Source organism: Theropithecus gelada, chromosome 16 (genome assembly GCF_003255815.1).
Source record: "Theropithecus gelada isolate Dixy chromosome 16, Tgel_1.0, whole genome shotgun sequence".
NCBI lineage: Eukaryota > Metazoa > Chordata > Mammalia > Primates > Cercopithecidae > Theropithecus > Theropithecus gelada.
The window spans coordinates 48823117-48849588 of record NC_037684.1 but is presented as its reverse complement, the minus strand read 5'-3'; the positions used below and the strand labels follow the sequence as shown (position 1 = coordinate 48849588).

The following is a 26472-nucleotide window of genomic DNA, read 5'->3' as shown; positions in this document are numbered from 1 at the left end:
ACGCGCGTCGCCGACCCCGCTGGCCTGGCACCTACACGTGGGTCCGGGGACTCCGTCTCTGCCCGCGGTGCCCCCCGCACCCAGCCGGCCCGGGCACCTGTTCTCCTGCTAAGCCAACATTATTGTGCAAACCCAAGCCCAAGTTTCAGTCATCGCGCGGATTAGGCAGAGAAGTTCCCCGCGGAACTTTCTACAGGTGTCTCTCTCCCAGGCCACGACAGCGAAGCGGACAGGGGCGAGGCGCTCGGACCTGGGCGCAGCCCTCCCGCCCTGGCCCGACAGCCCAGGGGTCTTGGGCCTCCCCGTCCCGGGTGGGAGTCCCGAGGGGGCGGACCCGGCGGGGCCAATCCGGCGCGCACCTCACCTGGAACCCCGGGCCGGCCCCCGCCCGAGGCCTCGGCGTCCCTCGGCGCCTGCCGCCGGCCCCGCTCGCTCCGCCGCGCCTGCCCACGGGCTGCTGGGCTACCGTCTCCTTCCTGCTCACCTCCGGCGCGGCGAGCCTGGGGCGGAGCCGCGCTATTTACATAAAGGGCGAGCCTGCCTGGGCCCAGCGCCCCGCCCCCGGCCCGCCCCCCAGCTCGGCGCCGCTGGGGCGGGGGCACTCTCGGGGGTGGGGGCTGCGTTCCGGCCAATCCGCGGCCCCGGGGAGCGCGGGGCGGGGCCTCGAGAACTGGCTCGGGTCTCCGCGGGCCCGCCCCGGCCTCACCTGCGAGCACCTGGACGCAGAACGGCGCGCCGCGCCCAGTGTCCCGCCGCCTCCCGCAAGCGGAAATAGTTCCCGGAACGCCCGCGGTCCCGGGCCACCTCCCAGACTCCAGGGGAGTCGTCCCTCCAACTCCCCGGAGCTGCCGAGGGAGGGGCGGATCCGGGCCAGCTCCTCTGCCAGAGCCCAGCCCAGACAGGGTGACCGGGGGACGCAGGGCCGGGTTTCTAGCCCCACAAGAGGGGTGGTGTGGGGACCGGGGCGTCGCAGCTAGACGCCTTTCCTCCGGGCGGGGCGGAGGGGAAGCCCACCTCCTCCGTGTCGGCCGGAGGGGTCTGCAACAACGGGTGGAATTTTTAGCAAAAGCGAGGGAGGAGGTTGGAGCGACGAGAAGCGAGAGCGGAAAGGGCGCGGAGGCCGGGGCTGCAGCGCGCTCCACCGCCCAGCTGCAGGTGGCGCCTCTCGCCACCCGCACCCCGCTGCGCCCAGGGAGGGCCGATGGCGCGCCATCCTCCCTCCTCCCTGCAGGAAACCCTGCAACGCCCCATCCAGGCCCGGGAAAGGCTCAAAAGGTTCGAGGTCGCGTTCCTGCCCTCCCGCGGGCTTCTCTCACTCTTAGATCCCGCACCAGAAGAAGCGGATGTCCTTGAGTGGGCAAAGCAGGGGTGAGGGGCTGGGGGCAGTTCCACTGACAACGGGACGGGGGCGAGAGGGGTTTACCCAGTACATACAGAAACAGCAGAAAAGAAATCTATTTTTAATGGCTTTGGCTTTATGGCACGAAGCAGGCACCCTCTTGTTAAAGGCACAGAGTCCTCTCTTCTGCCCCACCTCCTGGGTCCTTAAAATCGAGTCCTGAGTTCCAGAGGGGTCACTGCAAGGCAGCAGGGAAGGGGAGAGGGTCACAGTTTTACTCTGTGAGTATCAGACACTCAGGGCCAAGGCCCATACTGGCCCCTGAAGCTACAGGTTAGAGTCGGTACAGGAGGCAGCCGAGATGGTCCCTGAGAACAGACAGTCCCGGTCCCCTGAAGCGAGCTCTATCCCCTGCAGAGCTGTGAGGTCAGTGCTCTACATCCTGGGGCAACGTGAAGTCCCTGAAGCTGTAGAAGGAGATGTCACCATGATCCACCAGAGCAAAGATCAGAGGGACATCCCCACTCTGGTAAGACAACCGCTTGAGGCTGCAGAGGTCTGGGACAGGCTCATCAAATCTGCAGGGACAAAAGGTTAGGGTGAGACCCGGCCATAGCCCACTCCTAAGCTCTATGGCTCCCAGATAAAGAGATTCTACGGAAGGAGTTGGGGTGCAAGAATTCTGGCCCACGAGCTCATCTGTCTGCAAAACACAGGGCTCTAATGAAGAGGCCCCAGAGCCCTGGTTGGGGAGGTGCTAAGAAGAGCAAGGTGCTCACCACTTTTAGCCTGTAAATTCCCACAATCTACATCCCTTCTGCTGGGTGAGTCTTGGACTAAAATGGCATTGGAGAGAGACTACCCTAAAATGCTAGCAACAAGGAGCTCAGAGTAGGGCAGCACAAACTGGCTGTGTGGCCTTGTGTAGGTCACTTAGCCTCTCTGGACCTCAGGTTCCTCTCAGAGATTGGCACACTGGCCAGGGGAGTACAGGAGTCCCACTTGGTTCACAGGAGAACTGGCAGCAGCTGGGGGGGGCAATGCTGGCTCACTGCGTACCCACTAATACACATCCGGGCATAGGGTTTGCCAGGGTTATTCTTTCGGAATGTGGCCACAGCGTCAGCCTGGTAAACATCAAAGCTGATTTCCAAGCCCCCAGACTTCTCCAGCAGCCTGACAATACAATGAGAAACGTTATGACATGAACTTTTCTCCCCAACCTTTCTTTTCCATCCCACCCTTTCCCTCCATCAGTGCCAGGAAGCAGCCTCACAGAGGTGCCACTTGAGGGTTGGGGACTCTGAACCCTTGGGCCAACCCACTGGTTGTTCTCCCTCTTCCCCAGACCCACATGAACAGTAGGTATTGCTCAGAGCTAGGTGTAGGGGTAGGGATCCCTGGAACAGTTTTCAGGAGCCAAATCCTAACCACCAACTCCTGGCGGCCAAGGTCCTGCAGAGATGGCACTGCTTGGAAACTTACTGGGCACCTCCATCAGCAAGGTGTGTTGTCTGCAGCACAGAAATATGCTGAAGGACCACAGCTACAAGGACAGAGAAAACAAGGTACTGGGAGGGGAGTCACATTTCTCAGTCTGCCATCTAGGATGGCCAGATTTAGCAACTTTTTTTTTTCCTTTTTTTTTAAAACAAGAGTCTCACTCTGTCACCCAGGCTGGAGTATAGTGGCATGATCTTGGCTCACTGCGACCTCCGCCTCCCAGGTTCAAGCAGTTCTCCTGCCTCAGCCTCCTGAGTAGCTGGGATTACACGTTTGCACCACCACACCTGGCTAATTTTTGTATTTTTAGTAGAGACAGGGTTTCACCATGTTGGCCAGGTTGGTTTCGAACTCCTGACCTCAGGTGATCTGCCCACCTTGGCTTCCCAAAGTGCTGGGATTACAGGCATGAGCCGTGTCCAGCCTAGCAACATTTTTTTGTGTTTGGTTTTTTTTTTTTTTTTAGTATAAGCATATCCCATGCAATTTTTGGAACATACTGATACTGAAAAATTAGATTTATACTGAAAGTCAAATTGAACTGATCTGGCAACCCTATCTAGTTACCTACAATCTACCGCATTCCCATGAAGGCTTTAAGTAATTTGGGATCCGGTAACACACTGAGCTTATTCTTTCCCCATTGGTTCCCTGTGCTTAGAGCAGACAGCAAGCCTTTCTTTCACTTGGCCAAGAAGGCACCTCCTTTTTCCATCTAACAGGTTGCGATCACAGCTAGTTGGTGGCAAAGCCATCCACATGCATGTTGTTTATGATTTTAAGGATATGGCTATAGTTTTCACCTCTCCTTACCTCTCCTGACTCACCATCTCTAAGCATTCCCACACAGGCCCTGCTGCAGCCGCGGGAGAACTGACCGTCCTTGGGGGTCCGCTCCCTCCTCCCATATCTTTCCCATATCTTTCTTAAGCCTCAATCCATCCCGGTTCATCCATGCCCTTTCCAAAGTCCTGTGATTCCTCAGCTGCCAGTGGCCCTCGAGGATGTGGCAGGCTGAGGGGGTACCTGGGGAGCTGGCCTGGCCGGGACTCAGCAGGGGGGTGACGGACTGGCCCCACAGATGAGGGGCCCGGCTCTGGCTCCTCTGCAGGTGCCGCCGCTGCAGCAGCTCCTTGTACTCCCGCCAGCTGGAACAGCTCTGCACCTCGGGATCAGCGTTGACATCTTCCCGGAACCGCGCGGCCTCCACGTGGTGCTCCCGTTCCCGCCTCGAGAGCTTCTCCTTGCGCTGGTTCAACTTCTGGCACCAGGACTCAGCATCTGTCTCCCGCCCAGCCACGTTGGCCGGGAGCAGTTCTGGGGCTGGGGCGCGCAGGAGGGTGTGGCGGCTGTCTGAAGCCATGTTGGGGAAGGAGATCTGCTCGAAGTTCCAGCGCCGCTTACCGGCCCCTGTGACTCCATTCTCGGCTCTGCCACTCACCCAGCTGCACCCCACCCCCTCCCTGGCCGGGCCAGGGCTGGGCCCCAGGGACCCCAGAAGCTTAAAGGGGCCCCCTGGGCCCTTTATGGGGCTTGACTCCTGGGGTTTCTCCTCTGGGCATTGGCTGGGCTGGCTGCAGGGAGGTGGGCTGGAGGCTGCCAGACTCTTGGGTTGCAGGGAGTTGTCCAGGGCCTTGGCCTTCTTATTAATGGACCTGGGGGACGTGGGGGAAAAGCAGCACATCTGCCCCTGGTTGCTAAGGTGCACACGTCCCATGCGAGCTGAAAGCAGGTCCCCTAGTGTCTCCCTGAGCCTGCGTGGGAGCTGCCCAAGCCTAGTTCTTAGAAAGCCTGTGCATTTTCCAAGGTCCCAGACATCAGCACTCCCAGGGGGGCAACCCTGATGTGGGCGTTACCGAGGGCTGGAGCTGCTCCTCTTTCTCTTGCCATCTCCATCCTCCAAGTGCTGCACACTGGCATCCAAGTTAAGCTGCCTCTCATACGGGGACAGGACAGAGCTGCAGGGTGAGAACAGTGGGTGGGCCACTGACCCACCTCCTCAGCCTGGGGATCTGGTGGGATGTGTAAGGAAATGGGCCAAGGGGACAGTCAGTGGGCCAGGATCGGAGCCACACTCAAGGGCTAAGGCCCTAAGCAGACCTGCATGAGGAGTACAGGCCCAGCCATGTGCCTCTGCCTAGGCAATGGCCCAGAGGAGCTAGCAAACTTGGAAAATACAGAAAAAGAAAAACTTTGGATAACTGTTGTTAACATTTTTCTTTCTTTTATGTATACACTGAATAATCTCTCTCTATATATTTTTTCCTAAACAAAATGGCATTATACTAGCATACTGCTTTGTGATTTTTTTCACTCAATAATATATTGTTGACACAGCCCCCTGACACTGCAGCATTCTTCCCTGCTGTGAATTTTTTTCTTTTTTTTTTTTTGAGACAGAGTCTCATTTCGTCGCTAGGCTGGAGTGCAGCAGCGGGATCTTGGCTCACTGCAACCTCCACCCCCCGGGTTCAAGCGATTCTTCTGCCTCAGCCTCCCAAGTAGCTGGGACTACAGGTGCGTGCCACCACGCCCAGCTAATTTTTGTATTTTTAGTAGAGACGAGGTTTCACTATGTTGGCCAGGATGGTCTTGATCTCTTGACCTCGTGATCTGCCCACCTGGGCCTCCTAAAGTGCTGGGATTACAGGTGTGAGCCACTGCACCTGGCCTCCCTGCTGTGAATTAAGTAAGGCTCTAAGGCTATGCTGTTCAGTACAGGAGCCACTAGCGACAGGTGGCTATTTAAGTTTGTTTTTAAGTTTTTTTTTTTTTGAGATAGAATTTTGCTTTTGCGCCCAGGCTGGAGTGCACTGGCAAGATCTGAGCTCACTGCAACCTCTGCTGCCAGGGTTCAAGCAATTATTGTGTCTCGGCCTCCTGAATAGCTGGGACTATAAGCGCCTGCTACCACACCCGGCTGATTTTTTTCTTTTTTTTTTTTTTTTTTGTGTGTTAGTAGAGACAGGGTTTCAACATGCTGTCCAGGCTGGTGTCGAACTCCTGAGCTCAGGTGATCTGCCCACTTCAGCCTCCCAAAATGCTGGGATTACAGGTGTGAGCCACCACACCCAGACTATTTAAGTTAGATTTAAATACATTTAAATTAAATGAAATTAAACATTCAGTCCCACAGTTGCTCTAGCCCCATGTATTAAACATCACAAACACAGAACATTTTGTTTTTTTTTTTGAGACAGTCTCGCTCTGTCACCCAGGCTGGAGTGCAGTGGCGCAATCTTGGCTCACTGCAACCTCCGCCTCCTGGGTTCAAGCAGTTCTCTGCCTCCGGAGTAGCTGGGATTACAGGTACCCGCCACCACGCTCAGCTAATTTTTGTTTTTTTAGTCGAGATGGGTTTTCACTATCTTGGCCAGGCGAGTCTTGAACTCCTGACCTCGTGATCCACCCGCCTCGGCCTCCCAAAGTGCTGGGATTACAGGCGTGAGCCACTGTGCCCAGCCAACACAGAACATTTCCATCACTACAGAAAGTTCTATTGGACAGAGCTGCTCTGAGGGATAACCTGTCATTTGTGTGAACCTGTCTCCTGTTCAACTTTTCTTTGCAAGTACACTGATTTTGCACAGTGAGGGTGTTCTGTGTGACTCCTCACTAAATCCAAGCTCTGTGAGGGCAGTGATTTTGCTCTTCTGTTCTCAGCGATGTGTACAGAGCCTGGCCCCCAGCAAATAATAAGTATTGTTATCATTCTCACAGGTGAACCACTACACACATCCACGATTCTTTCCTTAGGATAGGTTCCACTTTCAGAAAAGAGAAGATGTAGAGCTGGGCATGGTGGCTCATGCCTGTAATCCCAGCACTTTGGGAGGCTGAGGCAGGAGGATCACTTGAGGTAAGGAGTTTGAGACCAGCCTGGGCAACACGGTGAAACCCCATCTGAACTAAAAATTTTTAAAAAATTTAGCCAGGCATGGTGGCGCACGCCTGTAATCCCAGCTACTCGGCAGGAAAATTGCTTGAACCCAGGAGGCAGAGGCTGCAGTGAGCCGAGATCACGCCACTGCACTACAGCCTGGGCGACAGAGTGAGACTCTGTCTCAAAAAAAAAAAAAAAAAGAAAAGATGTGCCTGCTTTAGAGCTTTTATGACATACTGTAACTGCAAAAGCTATACCTGTTTCCATTCCAAGTCTGAAGATCTCTGCCACTTACCAATGCTGGATTACTAAGGTGTCGAAGGAAAAAACATTTAACCTGGCATAAAAAATGTGAAACCCTACTAATGGTGAATTCCTCACCCAGTCCTTCATTTAAGCATACACTCTACATATCTGCCTGCGCACCTACTAAGTGCCAGGCACTGTTCCAATCCTGCCTCTCGGTACTCACACACACTCAGCTGCAGGCGCAAGTCATCTGAAGACGGGGCTCGATTTCATAACCCAGAATAAAACGAAATGACCTGGATTCCTCCCAACCTGCCTCTCTCAGAACACTTCCAGCAGAGGCCCCCAGTCTGTGCCCCAGGAGCTGCACTCCAGCCAAGGGTTCCAGGTAAGGAGAGGCCATTTTCTACCCAGGACTAGTCAGCCAGGTCCCAGGACTAGAATATGTGGAAAGGAAACAGCAAGGGGATTTACCTTGGTTGGAATCGTCGAACCACATAACCCAACCTCTTCAGGTGGCTGAAGACCTCAAAAGAAAAAAAAAAGGAAAGCTCAGATGGCCACTCTTGAAAACACCAAATGGTTTCTCCAGACATAGGCCATCCCCACAGCCCTCTCTGCCCCTCCTGTACACCCCCAGATTCTAAACCCTGTGGCTAAGGTTGGACCATGCTCCATTATGAACACCGTCCCCAAATATCTCAGGCTCTGAATTCCTGTCCTCCCGCTTACCTTACTCAGCAAAAATGACATTTAGCCAAATCCCAAAAAACTGACAGCCATGAAACCAGAAAACCACCATGCCCTGAAATACTTGAGTATTTTGACACAAAGCTCACGAGAGTGAAGCTGCCGACCACCATGTGAATAAAACAATGGCAGAAGGTGGTGGGCATCTCTCCAGCCCCATACCTCCACCGATGCAGGTGGGAAGTTTCCGGTAAGGAGCCACATGTTCAACCTTGTGTCCCTGCGTTCATATCAGAGGGACATAGACAAGAAGTCCCCCATCCTGCTTCTCTCAGCAGGCTTCAGCACAGCTAACCACTTCCTCCTTGAAAGACCTTCTTTTGGCTTCTGTGATGCGACTTTGGTTTTTCTCCTACATCACCCCACACTCCTCAGTCTGTTTCTGCTTCTTATCTGCCCCCTAACCTACTCAGAGAGCCCCAGGGCTCAGACCCAGCCCTCTACTCTGATGACACTCCCACAGAGCCCAGCAGTTTAAATATCATCCATGTGCTCATGGTACCCATATTTACATCTAGTCTTGACCTCTCCCCACACTCCAGACTTGGGAGTCCAATTGTCTGTCTGCTTGACACTCACTTGCATGTCCAAGAAGCTCCTCAAAATTAACTTATCAGAAACAGAGTTCTTTTGACTGGTTTCTTCCTCCCAAATCTGCTCCTCTTCATTCTTCCCACCCTTCATCCACTGGCGCATACCCAAATCATGGGCGGTAAACCTGGGTTCTTCTCTCTCCTTAATCCTGACATCCAATCCATTGGCAAAGTCCTATCCATTCTTTCTTCAAAATATTTCTGAGATTCATCTATTTTTCACTCACTGCAACCCTACCCACCCCCAACCTGGGACATGCCCCTAGCTTCTCTCACCTGAATGAACAGCCCAGTCTCTTTGAATTCTTCTCCCCCACCTTATCTTCTCCAGCCCTGGGTTCTATGCGAAGCCAACAGGCCTCCACCACAATGTAAGCCTCGTGACAGCACGGCCCTCGTCTGCCCTGCAGCCCCAGCATGTGACACTGTGCCTGGCATCTTATGGGTGCTTGTCAATACTCATTGATTCAGTGGATGGGTGGCTCCCGGGGGCAGGGTGGTGGCAGATACCTGGTACTGCAGGAAGGTCACAGTGTCGTCCGTCAGCAGCAGCTGGTAAGCTTCCTGGATAGACAGTGGCAGGTCTTGGTGGAAGAGGTGGATGGAGCCCTGGAAGTGGGGCCAACAGCTCAGCTTATGAGCCCTCACTGCGGTGCCTCAGAGAGATGGGGCAACTTCCCAGCTCTGATACCTCCCCCTCCCCCTCTCAGCAGCGCCTCAAGAATGTGACCAACCAGGAAAGTGGGGCAGCATCACTAATTTGGACTGGAATCCCTGCTCCCTGTAACGTACTACCTCCTGCTCTAGAAGTTCGGTTATCAGTTCTCGAAAGACCGGGCTGTGTGTGCTTTTTCTCCGATAAAACGTGTCCTCCCCGTTCTTTGGTCCCAACTCCTTCCCCACCTCCCGGGTCCCACTCACACACTCCAGCAGATACAAGGCCTCTTCCGGGTGAAGCCGCTGCCGACCCTGCTCTGAAAAGCCCATGGTCTGCCAGAACTTGCCCTGTGTGGGGCCCAGAGCAAGCGTCACAAGGGAGGGAGGAGGGCAGGGAGGGCGGTCCCCTGTCCCCAAGCCCGCCGCTCACCGCAGGAGACTTCAGCTCCACGAAGCCCTCTTCCGGCCTCCACTCGGCAGCCACCAAGCTGCCCCTGGCGAGGAGTGGGAAGGGATCTGCGTCAGTCCACTCGCGAGGCCCCGCGGCCCGCCTTGCCCCCGGTTCCCTCACCCCCGGGCCCGCCCCTCTCACAGGCGCTCCACGCGCTGCTCGGCCAGCAGCTGCCAGAGCTCTTCCCGGCATCGGCGCAGCCGCTCGGCCTGAGCCGCCGAGCCGTCGGGCAGAAAGTCCTTGGGGCCATGCGAACGCTGGGGCAGCTTCTGCGACCGCGAGCGGGCGGCGAAGAGCTCCCGGGCGCTGGGGGAGAAGGGGACGCGGGGTCAGCGCCGCGCATCGGGGTCGCCAGGCCCGGTTTCCCTACCCGCGCTGGCCCCGCGCCTCCCACACCCCCTCCGGCCAGGCCGCGCCGCACCTGAGCACGCGCCCGGCGGGAACCTCCACGGCCGCGGGCTCGGGCTCGGACTCCATCCCGCCGCCGCCTGCCTCTACGCGCGGCGCCACGCCCCGCCCCGCCCGCCGCCGGAGCTCCGCGCTGTCCTAGCGCCCGCCGATCTGCCCTGCCGCGGCAGCCCCGCCCCCTGCACCGCCCCAGTCCGCTCTGCGCCCTCCTGACTGTCCCGGGTCCTAGCGCCCTCCCGGAGGCGCTCGCCCGGACGCCGGGTCTGGGAGCTCAGCTCGCAGGTTGCTGGAGATGCAGGAGCCCCCTCTTTTGCCCCCAGCTCTCCTCGGGGCTTCTCTCCAGTAAAGCCTGAGCAGCCGGCGGCTGTAGTGCAGTGCGAATGGTCACACGTGTGACCGCCCCTCCGCCGCCCCGCGCTGCTTAGTTCCCACCGCCCGGGCTGGGCAAGGAGGGAAGAAGGGGTGTGCAGATTCCGACTTTGCAGGCCGAAGGCTACCCGGGAACTGTCAGGAGTGGTCCGGGGAGGTTCGCCGTTCCTTCGGTCTCTTCCGTCCGGTCCCTACGGCGGGGCTCCGAAGCTGGGTTTCGAGGGCCGGGGGCGAGAGGCGCTGTCCGGCCCACGACGGTGCTGAAGCGCCACCTCCGCCCTGCACGAGCGCCTCCTCGAGGCTGGGGTCCCCGCGCCGCCCCTGCGGGCCGCTCTGGTGCCGTCCGCTAGGTGGTGCCATTGACCGGCCAGCGGCTACGGGTGGGCGACGCCGGCCGCGGGCGGGGGGTACTGCAAGTGGGGTCCCGCGTCTTGGTTGCCAACCCCCTTCACCTTACGTCTTCTCTCCCACCAGTCAGGCCCAGGGTGTCTCGCCCTTGGGTCTAAGTCCAGGGCCCCAGGTCACCTCTGCCCCCCGCGCCCCCCGCGCCCCCCGCCCCCCCGTTTCACCTGGGCGCATGCGCTGATTCGGTCAGCGCCCCCGGTCCGGGCGGGCGCGAGTTGGGGCGGGATCTGGCGCGGATGGGGGCGGAGCCGCCGGCGCTGATTGACAGCCTGACTGCGCGGCCGGGACGATCCCTCCGTTCCCGATCCGGCGGGAGGGAGGGGGGAGGGGCGGGATTTCCTGCGGGAGGCGCCGAGCCGGCCTTGGAAAAGGAGAAGGAGAAAGGGGGGCAGGGGGGGAGTGGGAGCCACCGTCCAGAGTGCCAGGGACCGAGCAGGGCCAGCCGGACCCCGGCGGGCGGCCGGGAGAGGTGAGGCTGCGGGGCCCGCGCTGGAGGTCAGCGCCCATGGGGGCGGGCGCAAACTAACTTTTCTTGCGGGATCGGCGGGCGCCTCCATCTCCTCGCTCCTTCCGTCCTCCTCGCGCCCCTTTTTCCATCCTCCGCGTTTATACCTCGGGCACTTGGCCCGCCCGGCTTCTCCCGCCGCTTTGTTTCCCGGTGGGCCTGGGCTGGGCTGGACTGGGGGGTTGCGCGGCGCTGGAGGGACATTCCGGGGGGCGGGGGAGCCAGCCCGACCCCAGGCACTGCCAAGGGCGTCCTCCGCCCGTGTCGGCCGCGGGCTCCGCGTGGGAGTGCCCCTGGGTTGGGCTTGGGACGTTTGGGGAGTGAGGGGTTCCCGGCCAGGGCCCCAGGCCTGCGCGGATCTCATGCCACAAGACTCTGGCAGTAAATTCGCGGCCACCGAGAAACTGACGTAAGCCTCTCTGCAGTGGAGTCCAGGGTCTGGGCTTCAGGTTCAGGCTTGGGGGGCTTGGGAGCCCCGTTTGTCAGCAGTGTCTGTGTCTGTTCTCTGCCCAGCTGCTCCTCCACCCGACACAAGGGGCGAGGACGGGTCAGCAACAGGTGCTGTGCAGCTTCCCTCTTTGGCAGGCAGAGCCCCCAGAAATGGGGGGCCAGAAGCACTTCATGCCCTCCGTTCACAAAGAGCCCTAGGGCTAGGGCATCCAGCCATTAAAGTGAAGCCTTGAAGCCTCCGTAGGGAGGAATCTGGGGGCTGGTGCCTTTGACAGGGAGTGACCCTTGCCCGCCTGCCTGTGCCTGACCCTCCCGGCCCCACCTCCTGGCCCGCCAGTTGTCTGTGGGTGTCGGAGCCTCGGGCTGTGGAGAACAGGCTGCTGGCCCGGCCTGCCCCAGTATGTCATGCTGCCAGGGCCCCTCCTGCCCAAGGTTGAGGTACTGCCAGGTGCCCTGGGGCCCCAGTGACTCAGCCTCCCCCTCCCAGAATGCCACCTCCCCGCCACCAATACTCCTCTCATGCACAGCAGCTTCCTCTGCACTTCAAGTGGCTCAGCATCACCATGGACTCCGAGGGGAGCCGGGGTGGCTTGGGGGCTCCCTGAAGGTCTTGTTCTGCTCATCCTCTGCACTCCACTTCTGGGACCCTTGCAGGCTGTGGCCCAGCATTGGACAGAGGCCCTGTGCCTTTTCCTGACCCCTGAGACCAGTGCACCGCTGCTGCCTGAGGCCCAAGGGAATGCTGGCTGCTCTCTGGGTGGGCACTAGTGTTCCCCAGCCAAGCCTGGAAGATTGGTGTGCCCGGTCCCGGCCCATCCCGGAGCTGTCAGAAGCCACAAGCTGATATCCATCCAGATTTCCAGAGCCTCCACCCCTCAGAGACTGGCTTTCCTTCGTGTGGTGGCAGTTCACGGAGCATCTTTGGGAATATCCCTCAGCACCTGACGAGGAGCCGCTGCCTGAGATACCAGACTTGCTCCCCTGGAACCAGGAGCCCTCTGAGGGGCTGCGGCATGGCGTCCTGACGCCCCATCTTGGACCCGTTGCCTGCCTTTGCCCTGGACTCCTGAGCGCAGAGCTCAGCCCAGGAGCCAGGATGGGTCGTGAACAGGACCTGATCCTTGCTGTCAAGAATGGAGATGTGACCGGTGTGCAGAAACTGGTGGCAAAGGTCAAGGCCACAAAGACAAGTGAGTACTGGGTGGGATGAGCATCCCGCTGAGGCCCTCTGAGTGCTCAGTTCACAGAGGCTGGGGGGAGGTGGGGGGTGGTCACTGTGATCTGCATATTTGAGGAGGGTGGACTGTCTTGTTCTCAATAAGAAGTGCCTCTGTGTGAGAGAGCCAGAGAGAAAGTTGGGTCCCCCTTGCTGTGTGTCCTTAGGCAAGTCACTTAACCTCTCTGGGCTGCAGTTTCCTTGTCTGCAAAATGAGAGGGTTGAAGTACATTCATTCACATTGTTATTGAGTGCCTATTGCTTGTCACCCAGGCTGGAGTACAGTGGCAGGATCTCGACTCACTGGAACCTCCGCCTTCTGGGTTCAAGCCATTCTCCTGCCTCGGCCTCCCCAGTAGCTGGGATTACAGGTGTGTGCAACCACACCCAGCTAATTTTTAAAAATATTTTTGGTAGAGATGGTGTTTCACCATGTGGACCAGATTGGTCTCGAACTCCAGACCTCAAGTGATCCACCCACCTAGGCCTCCCAAACTGCTAGGATTACAGGCATGAGTCACCATGGCTGGCTCAGGCTCTGTTCTGAGCACTGACCATAGTAGTGAACAAAACAGACCTAAATTCCTGTCTTGGTGGAGTTGCCTTCTAGCAGGTGGTCTTTCTGATGTGTTCTTTGGAGACATGAGGTTTCTGACGATGGGTTAGAGAAGACTGAATAGACTGAATAGATAGAACTTCATCCCTCCCCCCAACCTCAAATGCACACATTCCAACTGGAGCATCTCTGTGTTTGTGTCTTAAGAGGATATCTATAAGATAGCTCTTTTTTTTTTTTTTTTTTTTTTTTTGAGACAGTCTTGCTTTCTCACCCAGGCTGGAGTGCAGTGACATGATCTCAGCACACTGCAGCCTCTGCCTCCCGGGTTCAAGCGATTCTTCTGCCTTAGCCTCCTGAGTAGCTGGGATTACAGGCGCCTGACACCACACCTGGCTAATTTTGGTATTTTTACTAGAGACGGGGTTTCACTATCTTCGTCAGGCTGGTCTCGAACTCCTGACCTCAGGTGATCCACCCGCTTCGGCCTCCCAAAGTGCTAGGATTACAGGCGTGAACCACCGCACCAGGCTACAAGATAGCTTTTAAAAAGGGAGTTGTACTGCTTAAAGAAAGTTCAACACTCTCTAACAAGTTGCTAAAGTTTCTCTTCCCCTGACATGTTTGCCCTGGGGTGGGGTGTGGCCAGAGCTCATTTACTGGAAGTTTTCACCTAGCCTTGGGACCTGACTGGGCTGTGGGGGCTCCATGCACAAGTGGCCACACCTGAGCCCCTTGTCTTGGGTCCCTCTGTGGTGTGACCCCCCACAGGGAGAACAGACATCTGGGCTTCAGGGAGAGCTCTCTGGGCTGTCCCAAGAGGCCACTGGACTTGTCACCTTGAGATCCCAGATCAGCATGAGCGGAGGTGGTTCCTGCCACCAGACTGAGGCAGGAGGAGTTCCCTGGATGGGAGGGTCTCCTCTGGAGTTCAGGGGCTCTAGCCCCAAGGTACACCTTGGCCCTGTGCACAGGAAGGAGTACCCCAGGCTACCTGAACCCCTGGGGTATGGGTGCCAGAGGAAGGGCCTTAACCTCATGCGTCCACTGGCACACCAGGGCAGGAGACGCAGGGCCTGGAGAGGTGGAGCCATGGGATGGTCTTTGTGCCTAGGGAAGTGGACACAGGGTGGGTGCCACTGGGGAGGTGCTAAGGAGGTCCCGGGGGAGGGCCCTAAGGTCCAGCAGTGCAGCCACTCCCCTCCTCTGTCTCCTCTCTCACCTCTGTGTTGTTTTTGGCAACCTGCCCAGTGGGGCCTTGGTCAAGCTGCTGCTGGCCTCACAGCTCTGGGGCCTCAAAGTGAGGCCCTAGGGAGGGCAGGAGGGAGGGGTTTGAAGGCTGGTGGCGGGAACTGCAGAGCCAGACTCAGGCTCTGAGAAGGTCCCTTGTGCCCAGTGGGAAACGTCTGTGGGGAACGAGGTCCCTTCCCTCAGTCCCGAAGGGGAGAATTCACCCTGCACAGGCTGTAGGCGCAGGCACAGCGTGACTGGGGCCTGGGATTCCTTGTGAGGCCCTGGCACTGTGCCTCCCCTCCCAGTCCTCTAAGAAGCTGGAGAGGCTGGTGACAAAAGTGAGATCACAAGGTGACATTTGCAAACCTTATAGTCTATGAAATATTATAATTTCCTCACTTGCCTGTGAGATAGGTATTTCAATATCCGTTCTGTAGATAAGGAAAGTGATACTCAGAGAGGGTTAGTGACTTGCCTAAAGTCACACAGCCATAGCATGGCAGAACAGAGGCAAAGCTGCACCCTGTCCCCTGTGCTCCACACTCAGCTGCCCATCAGAATTACCTAGGGATTGTTCTGTTATTTTCTTTTTAAAGAGATAGGGTCTCACTTTGGGAGGCTGAGGTGGGCAGATCACTTGACGTCAGCAGTTCGAGACCAGCCTGGGCAACATGGTGAAGCCCCGTCTCTACTAAAAATACAAAAATTAGCTCAGTGGTGGCGAATGCCTGTAGTCCCAGCTACTCTGGAGGATGAAGCAAGAGGATCGCTTTAACCTGGGAGGCAGAAGTTGCAGTGAGCTGAGATTGCACCACTGTACTCCAGCCTGGGCAACAGAGCAAGAGTCTGTCTCAAAAAAAAAAAAAAAAAAAAAAAGATAGGGAAAGAGATGGAGTCTCACTATGTTGCCCAGCCTTGAACTCCTGGGCTCTAGTGATCCTCCTGCCTCATCCTCCCACCTCAGCCTCCTGAGTGGCTAGTACTACAGGCAGTGCCACCATGCTGGCCTAGGGATGGTTTCAAAAGTGCAGACTGGGCCAGCCATGATGGCACACACCTATAGTCCTGTTGGCCCTGTGCACAGGAAGGAATCCCTCAGGACTCCTAGTTAGCCTAGGAGTTTGGGACTGGCCTGGGCAACATAGTACGATGCCATCTCTACAAAAAAATTAAGAAATGATCTGGGCATGGTGGCACACGCCTGTAGTCCTGCCTATTCAGGAGGCTGAGGTGGGAGGATCGCTTGAGTCGGGGAGGTCAAGGCTGCAGTGAGCCGAGATCGTGCCACTACACTCCAACCTGGGCAACAGAGCAAGACCCTATCTCAGAAAGTAATACATAAATAAAAATAAAAGCGTAGACTTTGAACTCTCCTCAAAATCGGACTCATCACAGAAGGCCTGGGACTCTGTGAATCAGAAAGTTCTCCCAGTGATTCTGATGCAGTTGTCAGAAGTGAGGCTGAGGACTGTTGCTCCATATCACAAGAAGGCAAAGGAAACTGCTAAAAGGGAGTTGTCAGGGCTCCCCTTTTTCATTCTGGGGGTTAGCTAGAGCTTTATAGCTATCCAGAGAGAGAACAGGGAGGCGGGAGGTGTTCCCTCAGCCTCCTGCATTTGATATCAGGGCAATTCCCTGCCCCCACCCAGGTCCTCTCCAGGGAGCAGGTGGCTGAGAGAAGAGGGGTACAGTTGCCCTGGCCCTGCTCCCCACCCCTCGCCGCACCACTCCCTTTTCTGAACAATCTCCTTCTTTGGCCAGAGGAAATGGGGTATGCTGGGGCGGCCGGCTGAGCTCACATCCTCTGCCCGGGAGCCTAAATCAGGAGCCACCCTTCCACCCCCAGCACCAGGCCCGGGAAGAAGGTTGTACCGCAGGGGAAGTGCCTGGAGTCACTGCCAGGAACCGAGACCCTCTGTCCTCCCGCCAGGGTCCCCAGCCCAGTCACTCTGAGCCTCTTCCCCACCGCCTTTCCGGCCATTGTTCTGTAAAGAACGGAGCCACCCAGCCTGGCCCTTGCCCTGTTCCTGTCCTGCCTGTCACGTTGTCCTGCCCCTCCCTGGAGGGACTGCATCCCGCCACCCAGCTGCCTCATCCCAAACTGTCCAGGCTATTGGAGGAGGAGGGCTAAGGGAAGCGTGGGCAGCTTGAAGGGCGCTCTGTGTCTCTTCCCTGCTGACCGCATCGTCTCCACTGGGGCTCAGAGAGGTACCGTGGCAGGCCAGGGTCACACAGCCAGAGTGAGCATTTGAACTGAGTGCTTCTGCTTCTAGAGCCTCTCTTCTTTCTACTGCCTCAAATGGTTCTGTATGACAAGGACTTTCCAAGGGGACTGGAGGAAAATGGAGGTCTGTGTTTCTTCCCAGTGGCCACAGCCCCTTTAGCGTTTTTGTCCCTCCCTGGCTCTGTCCTTACCTTTGTGGCACAGTGTCCTTCAGCTTGGCCCTCAGTGTAGCTGTCCCCTCCCTCTGTGCCATGCTCCCCACTGCCAGGTTGGTCCCTCCCCTCCCTGTTGGAATGAAGCCCTGTCCTGCCCAGGCTACTGGGGTATTCGGGGGCCCACCGGAGCCTGGGGGGCAGGCCTGGGCCAGCACGCTTGGCACTCCGCCCGGCCTGGCCGAGCCAGGCCCACTCCTTCCCTGCAGGGTGGGTTCTAGCAGGAGGCAGAGGCCGCCCATGACGACAGGCCTTCCTTCCCTCCCCAGCCCTTCAAGAACCACTCCCCAGTTCCCTGGCTCTCACAGGGAGCACACCTGCCTGAACCCTGCCCCGAGACGGGGTGGCCCCAGCTCCTCTTGCCATCAACCTGCAGAGTCCTTGTCCAGGGCATGGACACCTCAGCTAAGACCCTGTAGGTGTGGAGTCAGCAGTAGCAGTGACTCCCTGGGCAGTCTGAGCACCCATGGGGATCCCAAAGGGGACAGTGCGGGCCCTGTGCCACCTCTTGTTGGAGGACCATCACCCTAACATCGGGATGGTATTGGCCAACATGTCAGGAGGGCTAGATGGTGAGAGCTCCTGTCTTTGCATATGACAAGGTCAGGCACTGTACTCACAGCCCCGTGAGCAGGTTCTGATCAGCTCATTTCACAGTTGAGGACACTGAGCCTGGGAGGTTAAATGACTTGTCACAGTCACACAGCTGGCCCCTGGCAGAGCCAGTGTTGGGTAGAGGTCTTTCTGATGTCACCTTCCCTGGGGATGCCCCAGGACTGGGCATCGTGGCCTGCCCTTGAATACCTAGTGCCTCTTTCCTTCTCTCCCCTGGCCCCTTGATCCAGTAGGACAACGTGACCAGCTGCCTGGCCCATTCAGGCAGGAATGCTAACCATGCACACCGTGGGCCTGTCCACTGAGGGCACATGGTGCCAGTCCCACCCCCCGCCCCCTTTGGCTCTATAAACAAGCGGGGCTGGGGCGAGGGGAAGCCAGCCGACTGCCGCAGCAGCAGCCTGCCCTCACTGCCCTCACGCTGCTGGGCCGGTGGGCCAGGGTGGGAAGCCACGGGGACGGGACGGGCGAAAGGCCATGGGGCAGGTGCTTTCCTGCATGCCAAGAGGTCAGCCGGGCTGTGACAGGCGGGGGGAGGGATGCTGGGTGAGGGCAGTCATCTGATGGCCCTGACACCTCCTGCCCTGACCCCCAGAGCTCCTGGGCTCCACAAAGAGGCTCAACGTGAACTACCAGGACGCTGACGGGTGAGTGGGAGCCCCGTCCCTCTGCAGAGCTGCCGGGTGGGGCCAGCAGAGCCCCGGGGGCGGGGCTGGAGGGAAAGACCCTGAGGCCCAGAGCCCCTTTCCCTCTCAAACTTGGCCCTGGAAGTGTATTTGCTGCGAGCTGTGGGTCCTGTCCCTAGGCTGGAGGGAGGGGGCACCCGCCCACCCGTGGAGTTAGCGCTGAGTGAGGGGAGGGGCCTTGGTGCCTCTCTGCGGGGCCTCCTGGGGTCAGATTCCTTCGGGGCCCCCTTTTCTCCCTGGAGGGTAGGAGCCCTCAGGCTTCTGCTCCCACGGCCCCCTCCCCTGGGCCAGCTGGGACGGGGGGGCGAGACAAACGGGCCTCTCAGCACAGACACTGAGCTCTTTCATGCTGTGGCTCAGCCACTGCGCTCCCACGGCAGGGCTGGCGGGGTGTGGGGGGGATCAGCCACTGCGCTCCCACGGCAGGGCTGGCGGGGTGTGGGGGGCTCAGCCACTGCGCTCCCACGGCAGGGCTGGCGGGGTGTGGGGGGATCAGCCACTGCGCTCCCACGGCAGGGCTGGCGGGGGGTGGGGGGATCAGCCACTGCGCTCCCACGGCAGGGCTGGCGGGGTGTGGGGGGATCAGCCACTGCGCTCCCACAGCAGGGCTGGTGGGGTATCGGGGAGCCAGCCACTGCGCTCCCATGGCAGGGCTGGCGGGGTTGTGGGGGTGTCAGTAACCCATCCCTGCCAGCCCCAGGATAGGTTTGGGTATGGAAGACCAGGATTTGAGGGTGGGGGCTGCCCACCAACACCCCAACTTTGTGTCCTCCCACACCAGATTCTCTGCCCTCCACCACGCTGCTTTGGGGGGCAGCCTGGAGCTCATAGCCTTGCTGCTAGAGGCTCAGGCCACTGTTGACATCAAGGACAGCAATGGTGAGACCCCCATGTGCCCCCGACTCCCACTCCAGGCAGGTAGGGGCCCTACCCAGACCCTGGGACCAGAACTTGCTCCCATGACAACGTAGCAATGCTAATAGTTGTTAGCACAGCATCTCTGGGCTTGCAAGTGGCTTTTCCCTGTTTAATCTTCACAGCCTTCTTGCGCAGGGGACTGGTACTAACATCCTATTATTCAGATGAGTAGGTTGAGGCTCAGCGAGGTTTTGCTGCTGTCCTGGGGTCATCATGATCCGTGATGGGCACAGCAGGACTCTGGCTTCAGCCCTGTCAAGCCGGACCTCTTCCTAACCAGCATTGCATCCCCTTGGGCTCTGCCCTCCCAGCTGGGCTTGCTCCATCCTCTGCTCAGTTCCTCTCCACCCCCAAGGCCATCCCAGGACCTCCCTCAGAATCGCTTTCCTCCTGCCAGGCATGCGCCCGCTGCACTACGCAGCCTGGCAGGGCCGGCTGGAGCCTGTGAGGCTGCTGCTGCGCGCCTCTGCGGCCGTCAATGCCGCCTCGCTGGACGGACAGATCCCCCTTCACCTGGCCGCGCAGTATGGACACTATGAGGTGGTACGTGAGGCCGCCCACAGTGAGTGAGGCGTGGCATGGGGCGGGGTGGGGTGCCGGACAGGCCAGGCCCCCTCACTTGGCTCCCCCCACCCCAGTCAGAAATGCTCCTCCAACATCAGTCCAACCCATGCCTGGTCAACAAGGCCAAGAAGACACCCCTGGACCTGGCCTGTGAATTTGGCCGACTCAAGGTGAGGCCCGCAGCCTTGGGGTGCTGGGTCCTGGACGTCTACAGGGTCTCAGGAGGAGGCTCTAACTGGGCGCTGGGTGCTGCAGGTGGCCCAGCTGCTACTGAACAGCCACTTATGTGTGGCACTGCTGGAGGGCGAGGCCAAGGACCCTTGTGACCCCAACTATACCACGCCCCTGCACTTGGCTGCCAAGAATGGCCACAGAGAAGTCATCAGGTACTCTTGGGGTCCCCCCGCTTCCTCTTCACCTGCCTGCAGGACAATTGGTGCCCCTCAGTGCCCTCCCCCGCTGCCCTCATCCCCCGGGCTCTCCATCTCCCAGGCCCCCAGCAGTCAGCACCCTCTCCTGCCCCACCTCCCCTGTGACTCCCCTTGTCCACTGCAGGCAGCTCCTGAGAGCTGGGATCGAGATCAACCGCCAGACCAAGACGGGTACGGCGCTCCACGAGGCCGCACTGTATGGCAAGACCGAGGTGGTGCGGCTGCTTCTGGAGGTGGGTGTGCGCCCCTGCTCCCTCGCAGGTGTCCATGGAGCCTCTGCCCTGTGCCCCAACTGGGCTGGGGAGGTACGGGATGGAGGACTCCAGCATGGTTTTTGCATTGGCATCAGGGAAGAGGCCTGATTTTCTTCTGAATGGTGCCGAGGCAGTGCGGATGGATCGGGGGCAGACCAACCTGATTGGCACCCCAGATGTGCCTCTTACTAGCTGAGTGAACTTGAGCTTGTCCTTGACTGAGTCCCTGAGCTTCTATTTCCTCATTTGTAAAATCTGAAAATAAAAGTACCTATGTCCCGGGTAGCTGAGAGAATAGGGTGAGGTGTGTCAAAGTGCCCAGTGTGTGCTCATGCGACGCTGTGCACCCAGGGAGGTGTGGACGTGAACATCCGGAACACGTATAACCAGACGGCGCTGGACATAGTGAATCAGTTCACCACCTCCCAGGCCAGCCGGGAAATCAAGCAGCTACTGCGGGGTGAGTGCGGGGGAGGATACCCTGCCCAGAGGGGCCTGGAGCTGCTCAAGTAGGTACCAGGATGTGGAGGGGGAGTGGACGTCCCTGGGGGAGGGTTGTCAAGGGGATGAGGGGTGGAAAGATGCCCTAAGGACCCTTAGATGACACCTGTCCCCCGCCCCATTCTCTTAGAGGCCTCAGGGATCCTGAAGGTCCGAGCACTCAAAGATTTCTGGAACCTCCACGATCCCACTGCTCTCAATGTCCGGGCAGGGGATGTCATCACGGTGAGGGACCCCAAGCAGGCATTGCAAATACAAATGATTGCTGTTACTTATTTGGGTACCTGCTATGTTACCAGGTTCTGATCTGAGGTCTCTATATGTACTCTCATTTAATTCTTCCCAAAGCCGGGGAAGGCAGTGCTATTAGCATTTCTTCTTTAGAGATGACAAAATTGAGAATTAAACAAAATAAAATCAAGAGAAATTAAAGTGACTTGCCCAAGGTCACACAGCTAGCAAGTAGTGGAGCTGGGATTTGACCACAGGCTGCCACTGGGGCTTGCCCTGGAGGCACGGGGGAGATTGAGCTGGCTGCTGGCAGCAGAGGTGGAACTTGGGCCAGTGTGGGCATCAGAGGCCAACTCCTCAGAGGTAGGGGAAGAGCTGGACCAGGGTTGCTGGACCGCAGCTGTAGAGACAACTGTTTGCCACTTGCCTGGTGCTGGGAGTGACCGTCCCCACTCCCCACCCCTGGCCACAGGTGCTGGAACAGCATCCCGACGGCCGCTGGAAGGGCCACATCCACGAGAGCCAGAGGGGCACAGACCGCATAGGCTACTTCCCCCCGGGCATTGTCGAGGTGGTCAGCAAGCGGATGGGCATCCCTGCAGCCCGCCTCCCCTCCGCACCCGCCCCCCTGCGCCCAGGCTTCTCCCGAACACCACAGCCTCCTGCCGAAGAACCCCCACACCCTCTTACCTACAGCCAGCTCCCTCGGGTGGGCCTCAGCCCAGACAGCCCAGGTACCTGCTCCCAGGGGGCAGTGCTGGGCACTGTGTGGGCGTGTGGCGTGGGCAAGCTGCCAGTCAGCTGTCAGCAGCATCCCTTGGGGCTCTGACCCTTTGGCTTCTGCCCCCCACAGCAGGTGACAGGAATAGCGTGGGCAGCGAGGGCAGCGTGGGCAGCATCCGCAGTGCCGGCAGCGGGCAGAGCTCTGAGGGCACTAACGGCCACGGCCCTGGCCTCCTGATTGAGAACGCCCAGGTAGGATGGTGGGGTCACGGACCAGGGCAGGGCTCACCCCCCACTGCCAGTTCCCCACATGCTGAGTTGGCTCCTGCCCTGTCTCCAGCCACTGCCCTCAGCTGGAGAGGACCAGGTGCTGCCAGGACTCCACCCACCGTCCCTGGCAGGTAGGAAGGGTCAGGGGACCTGGGTTGGCTAGGAGAGGTGCAGGTAAGGAGGCCGAGGGTAGGCACCCCTTCCTCCTGCTACCTCTCCATTCCATTTTTCTCCCTCCTTGAAGACAACCTGAGCCACCACCCTCTGACCAACTGCCGCTCTGGGGAGCAGATCTTCACCCAGGATGTGCGGCCGGAACAGCTGCTGGAGGGGAAGGTGTGACCTCCATTGGGGTGCACTGTGGGCCTTGGGGTGGGTAGGGCAGGGGAGATGCAAGGGCCTCTGGACTGAAGCCCCACTCAGGCAGGCCTTGAGCCCCTGGTGGGGGCTGGGGCCTTGGTCCAGCTTCTGCTAATTCTGCCGCCTTCCCCCGCCCCGCAGGACGCGCAGGCCATTCATAACTGGCTAAGCGAGTTCCAGCTGGAGGGCTACACTGCCCACTTTCTGCAGGCCGGCTATGATGTGCCTACCATCAGCCGCATGACGCCTGAGGTGGGTGCTGCAGCTGGGAAGCAGTGCCCAGTGGGCAGGGGAGGGCCCAGCAGGCAGGGGAGGGGCCTGATGGCCAGACTGTGTGTGGCAGGACCTGACGGCCATCGGGGTGACCAAGCCTGGGCACAGGAAGAAGATCGCCTCCGAGATCGCTCAGCTCAGCATCGCCGAGTGGCTGCCCAGCTACATCCCAGTGAGCCATCAAGGGTGACTGGGGAGTGGGGCATGTGCTGTCACCCTCAGCTGTGGCTTTGCGGTGCCTTTTCCCCTCTGGCTGGGGGCAGAGGCTGGCTGGGAGCTGTTCTGAGGACGGTGTTCTTCCAGACGGACCTGCTGGAGTGGCTGTGTGCACTGGGGCTGCCGCAGTACCACAAGCAGCTGGTGAGCAGTGGCTACGACTCCATGGGGCTGGTGGCCGACCTCACCTGGGAGGAGCTGCAGGAGATTGGGGTCAACAAGCTCGGTAAGGACTGCCCTGAGGCCCGGCTGGGCCCCCACCTGCCTCCGGGATCTCCAAGAGGAGAGAGAATGGGACCCAGCGGCGACCAGGACAACCCCAGCCCCAGCTAACCTTGCCACTTCCGTCCCCCATGTCAGGGCATCAGAAGAAGCTCATGCTGGGGGTGAAGCGACTGGCAGAGCTTCGGCGGGGCCTGCTGCAGGGGGAGGCCCTCAGCGAAGGCGGGCGCCGGCTGGCCAAGGGTCCGGAGCTGATGGCCATCGAGGGGCTGGAGAACGGGGAAGGCCCAGCTACGACTGGCCCTCGGCTCCTCACCTTCCAGGGCAGCGAACTAAGCCCAGAGCTACAAGCGGCCATGGCAGGGGGTGGCCCTGAACCACTCCCCCTTCCACCTGCCCGCTCTCCCAGCCAGGAGAGCATCGGGGCACGCTCACGGGGGTCTGGCCACTCACAGGAACCGCCTGCCCCACAGCCCAGCAGTGGAGATCCCAGCAACCCCCAGGAGAGGAACCTTCCAGAGGGCACAGAGCGGCCCCCTAAGCTTTGTTCCTCACTTCCTGGCCAAGGACCCCCACCCTATGTTTTTATGTACCCCCAGGCCTCACTCTCCAGCCCGGCCCCAGGGCCACCTCCTGGCGCACCCTGGGCCTTCTCCTATTTGGCTGGGCCCCCTGCCACTCCCCCAGACCCGCCTCGACCTAAACGCCGGTCCCACAGCCTAAGCCGCCCTGGCCCCACGGAGGGGGATGCTGAAGGGGAGGCCGAAGGGCCGGTGGGCAGCGCCCTGGGCAGTTATGCTACCCTTACCCGGCGGCCAGGACGCAGCGCCCTTGTCCGGACCAGTCCTAGCGTGACCCCAACTCCAGCTCGGGGGACTCCTCGCAGTCAGTCCTTCGCCCTGCGGGCCCGGCGCAAAGGCCCCCCGCCCCCACCCCCCAAACGCCTCAGCTCCGTCTCTGGCCCCAGCCCGGAGCCACCTCCACTAGATGGGAGCCCAGGGCCCAAGGAAGGGGCCACAGGGCCCCGAAGGCGAACACTGAGTGAACCCGCTGGCCCCTCAGAGCCCACTGGCCCACCTGCCCCGGCTGGGCCTGCATCAGACACAGAGGAGGAGGAGCCAGGCCCCGAGGGGATGCCCCCATCTCGGGGCAGCTCCGGGGAAGGGCTGCCGTTTGCAGAGGAAGGGAACCTGACCATCAAACAGCGCCCGAAGCCCGCTGGTCCCCCGCCCCGAGAGACACCCGTGCCCCCTGGCCTTGATTTCAACCTCACGGAATCAGACACTGTTAAGCGGAGGCCCAAGTGCCGCGAGAGAGAGCCGCTGCAGACCGCACTGCTGGCCTTCGGAGTGGCCAGCGCCACGCCTGACCCCGCTGCCCCCCTGCCTTCCCCAACTCCTGGCGAGTCTCCTTTAGCTTCTAGCCCTCCCCAGCCCGAGCCCAGCAGCCTTCCAGCCCAAGGAGTTCCAACCCCCCTTGCTCCCAGCCCTGCCACGCAGCCTCCGGTGCCACCCTGCCCAGGGCCAGGTCTGGAAAGCTCAGCTGCTAGTCGGTGGAATGGGGAGACAGAACCCCCGGCCGCCCCTGCTGCCCTCCTCAAGGTGTCCGGAGCAGGTAAGAGGGGAGGCCTGTGGGAGAGGCACTGCTGGCAGGGTTATGTCTGGCTCAGCCAAGTCCCAGGCCAACCATTTTGTCTCTGCAGGAACAGCCCCCAAGCCTGTGTCAGTAGCCTGCACCCAGCTGGCATTTTCTGGTCCTAAGCTAGCGTCCCGGCTCGGCCCCCGCCCGGTGCCTCCTCCACGGCCTGAGAGCACTGGGACTGTGGGCCCAGGCCAGGCCCAGCAGAGACTAGAGCAAACCAGCTCGTCCCTGGCAGCTGCACTGAGAGCCGCAGAGAAGAGCATTGGCACGGAGGAGCAAGAGGGGTGAGGGGGGCCGGATGGGGAGGGAGAGAAGGCTGCGGAGAAACGGCGCTCCCTGCATCCTCTGCCCAGGGACCATGGGGATGTTGGAGGGGGACACTGCAGGCACTAATGGGATAAGAGGCCAGGTGTTGGACTCACCCAGATAAGGGAATCTTGGTGGCTGCCATTTAAGAGGCACATGAGCCTGGCCGGTCCCTTGCCTCTCTGAGCCTCTGGGAGCTATGACAGCTCCCTGCCCCAGGGCCAGTGGGGTACAGGCCAGTAGCTAATCTGACCGCATCCTTCCCCTTGCTGCAGCGCCCCCAGTGCCTCCACCAAGCACATTCTGGATGACATCAGCACCATGTTCGATGCCCTGGCTGACCAGCTGGACGCCATGCTGGACTGAGCCCTCCAGCAGTGCCCACTGTGACCTGCCGAAGTCCACTGCCTTTGCCCCAGCACAAAAGAGGCCCCTGCCACCCTAGGGATGGGCCAAAGGCTGGTCAGGCTGAAGCGCCCCTCCTAGCAGGGCCCCTTCCCACTCCAAGCCAGCGGCTGTGGGCACCGCAGCTCTCGTGGGGCAGCCCAGCTTCTCAGAACCTGACTGGCAAGGGGCCTCCGCTGCATCTCAGCCAAGCCCCTCCCAGGGTGATCTGACTGACAGCCCTGCTCCTGGACAGGGACCCTGGTAAGAGCTCTCTCCTCAGGGAGGAAGCGGGGATGGGGCTCTGGGGGTGCTTTCTCTGTACCCCCCAGCCTGTGTCCCAAGTTGTTGTGCCAAGGGAATGCCTCTTGCCACCCACCATCCTGCCTAGGCCCTGAGAGGCTGGAGGAGGCATGTGTCTGGCCGGGCCCCCTCTCCGTAGGTGTACAGAGGACATGTAAATACACAGCGGTGGTGCCCAGGCAGCTCCTGCCCCCGCCTTCCCTCACTGAGGCAGAGCTAGCAGGGGTGGGAGGCAGTGGGGTTAACAGATCCCACAAGTCCTAACTTTTCAATTGTAAATGTTATTTTTTAAGCAGAGAGAAATGCATATATTTTAAATGGAATTTATTCTATCTATTAACTGCCTGAGAGGACACAATGGGGGAGGGGCTTCGGACCATAGCAGGAGCCCCGGCTGCCCACCTGAGGGCAGGGAGAGCCTGACCCCGTTGGCCCAGGCCCTGGCTCTGTAACCATTAACCTCTTCCCCCAACTAACACCAATGAAAACACCATTCCACGTGACTGGGCTGTGTGTTTGCCTCTGTGACATGGGGACCCCTGACCCCAGGGGTCTCGCCTGAGCCAGACCT

The 26472-nt window shown here is 59.5% G+C and overlaps 3 protein-coding genes across 6 annotated transcripts in view; 1 reads left to right on the top strand and 2 right to left on the bottom strand.

The window, feature by feature from the left end:
* Window positions 1-520, bottom strand: part of LLGL2 (LLGL2, scribble cell polarity complex component) — a 51824-nt gene extending 51304 nt beyond the window's left edge. For 2 of the 3 annotated variants that reach the window (XM_025362476.1, XM_025362478.1), the window contains exon 1: window positions 365-520. The gene's annotated coding sequence lies outside the window, so the exon portion shown is untranslated. The remainder of the gene's footprint in view (window positions 1-364) is intronic. The other variant, XM_025362479.1, reaches the window with a different exon arrangement.
* A 921-nt stretch (window positions 521-1441) lies between these two features.
* Window positions 1442-9929, bottom strand: TSEN54 (tRNA splicing endonuclease subunit 54). Its single transcript, XM_025362480.1, has 11 exons — window positions 9847-9929; window positions 9567-9731; window positions 9405-9468; window positions 9239-9322; window positions 8828-8926; window positions 7449-7501; window positions 4699-4800; window positions 3869-4497; window positions 2825-2885; window positions 2399-2515; window positions 1442-1917 (listed from the first exon to the last, which is right to left on the bottom strand). The coding sequence occupies exons 1-11, from the start codon at window positions 9900-9902 to the stop codon at window positions 1767-1769; spliced, it is 1581 nt and encodes a 526-aa protein (XP_025218265.1). The 5' UTR covers window positions 9903-9929; the 3' UTR covers window positions 1442-1766.
* Window positions 9930-10989: 1060 nt separating this feature from the next.
* CASKIN2 (CASK interacting protein 2) lies at window positions 10990-26404 on the top strand. Of its 2 annotated transcripts, XM_025361510.1 has the most exons (20): window positions 10990-11076; window positions 12217-12752; window positions 18214-18265; window positions 19086-19183; window positions 19620-19765; window positions 19861-19956; window positions 20042-20172; window positions 20342-20450; window positions 20823-20931; window positions 21103-21197; window positions 21676-21937; window positions 22057-22178; window positions 22267-22327; window positions 22441-22532; window positions 22698-22808; window positions 22900-23001; window positions 23133-23271; window positions 23406-24881; window positions 24970-25192; window positions 25490-26404. In XM_025361510.1, the coding sequence occupies exons 2-20, from the start codon at window positions 12659-12661 to the stop codon at window positions 25578-25580; spliced, it is 3609 nt and encodes a 1202-aa protein (XP_025217295.1). In that variant the 5' UTR covers window positions 10990-11076; window positions 12217-12658; the 3' UTR covers window positions 25581-26404. The 2 variants fall into 2 exon arrangements, with proteins under 2 accessions (XP_025217295.1, XP_025217296.1); XM_025361511.1 differs by lacking the exons at window positions 10990-11076; window positions 12217-12752 and adding an exon at window positions 16456-16775.
* The last annotated feature ends 68 nt before the right edge of the window (window positions 26405-26472 follow it).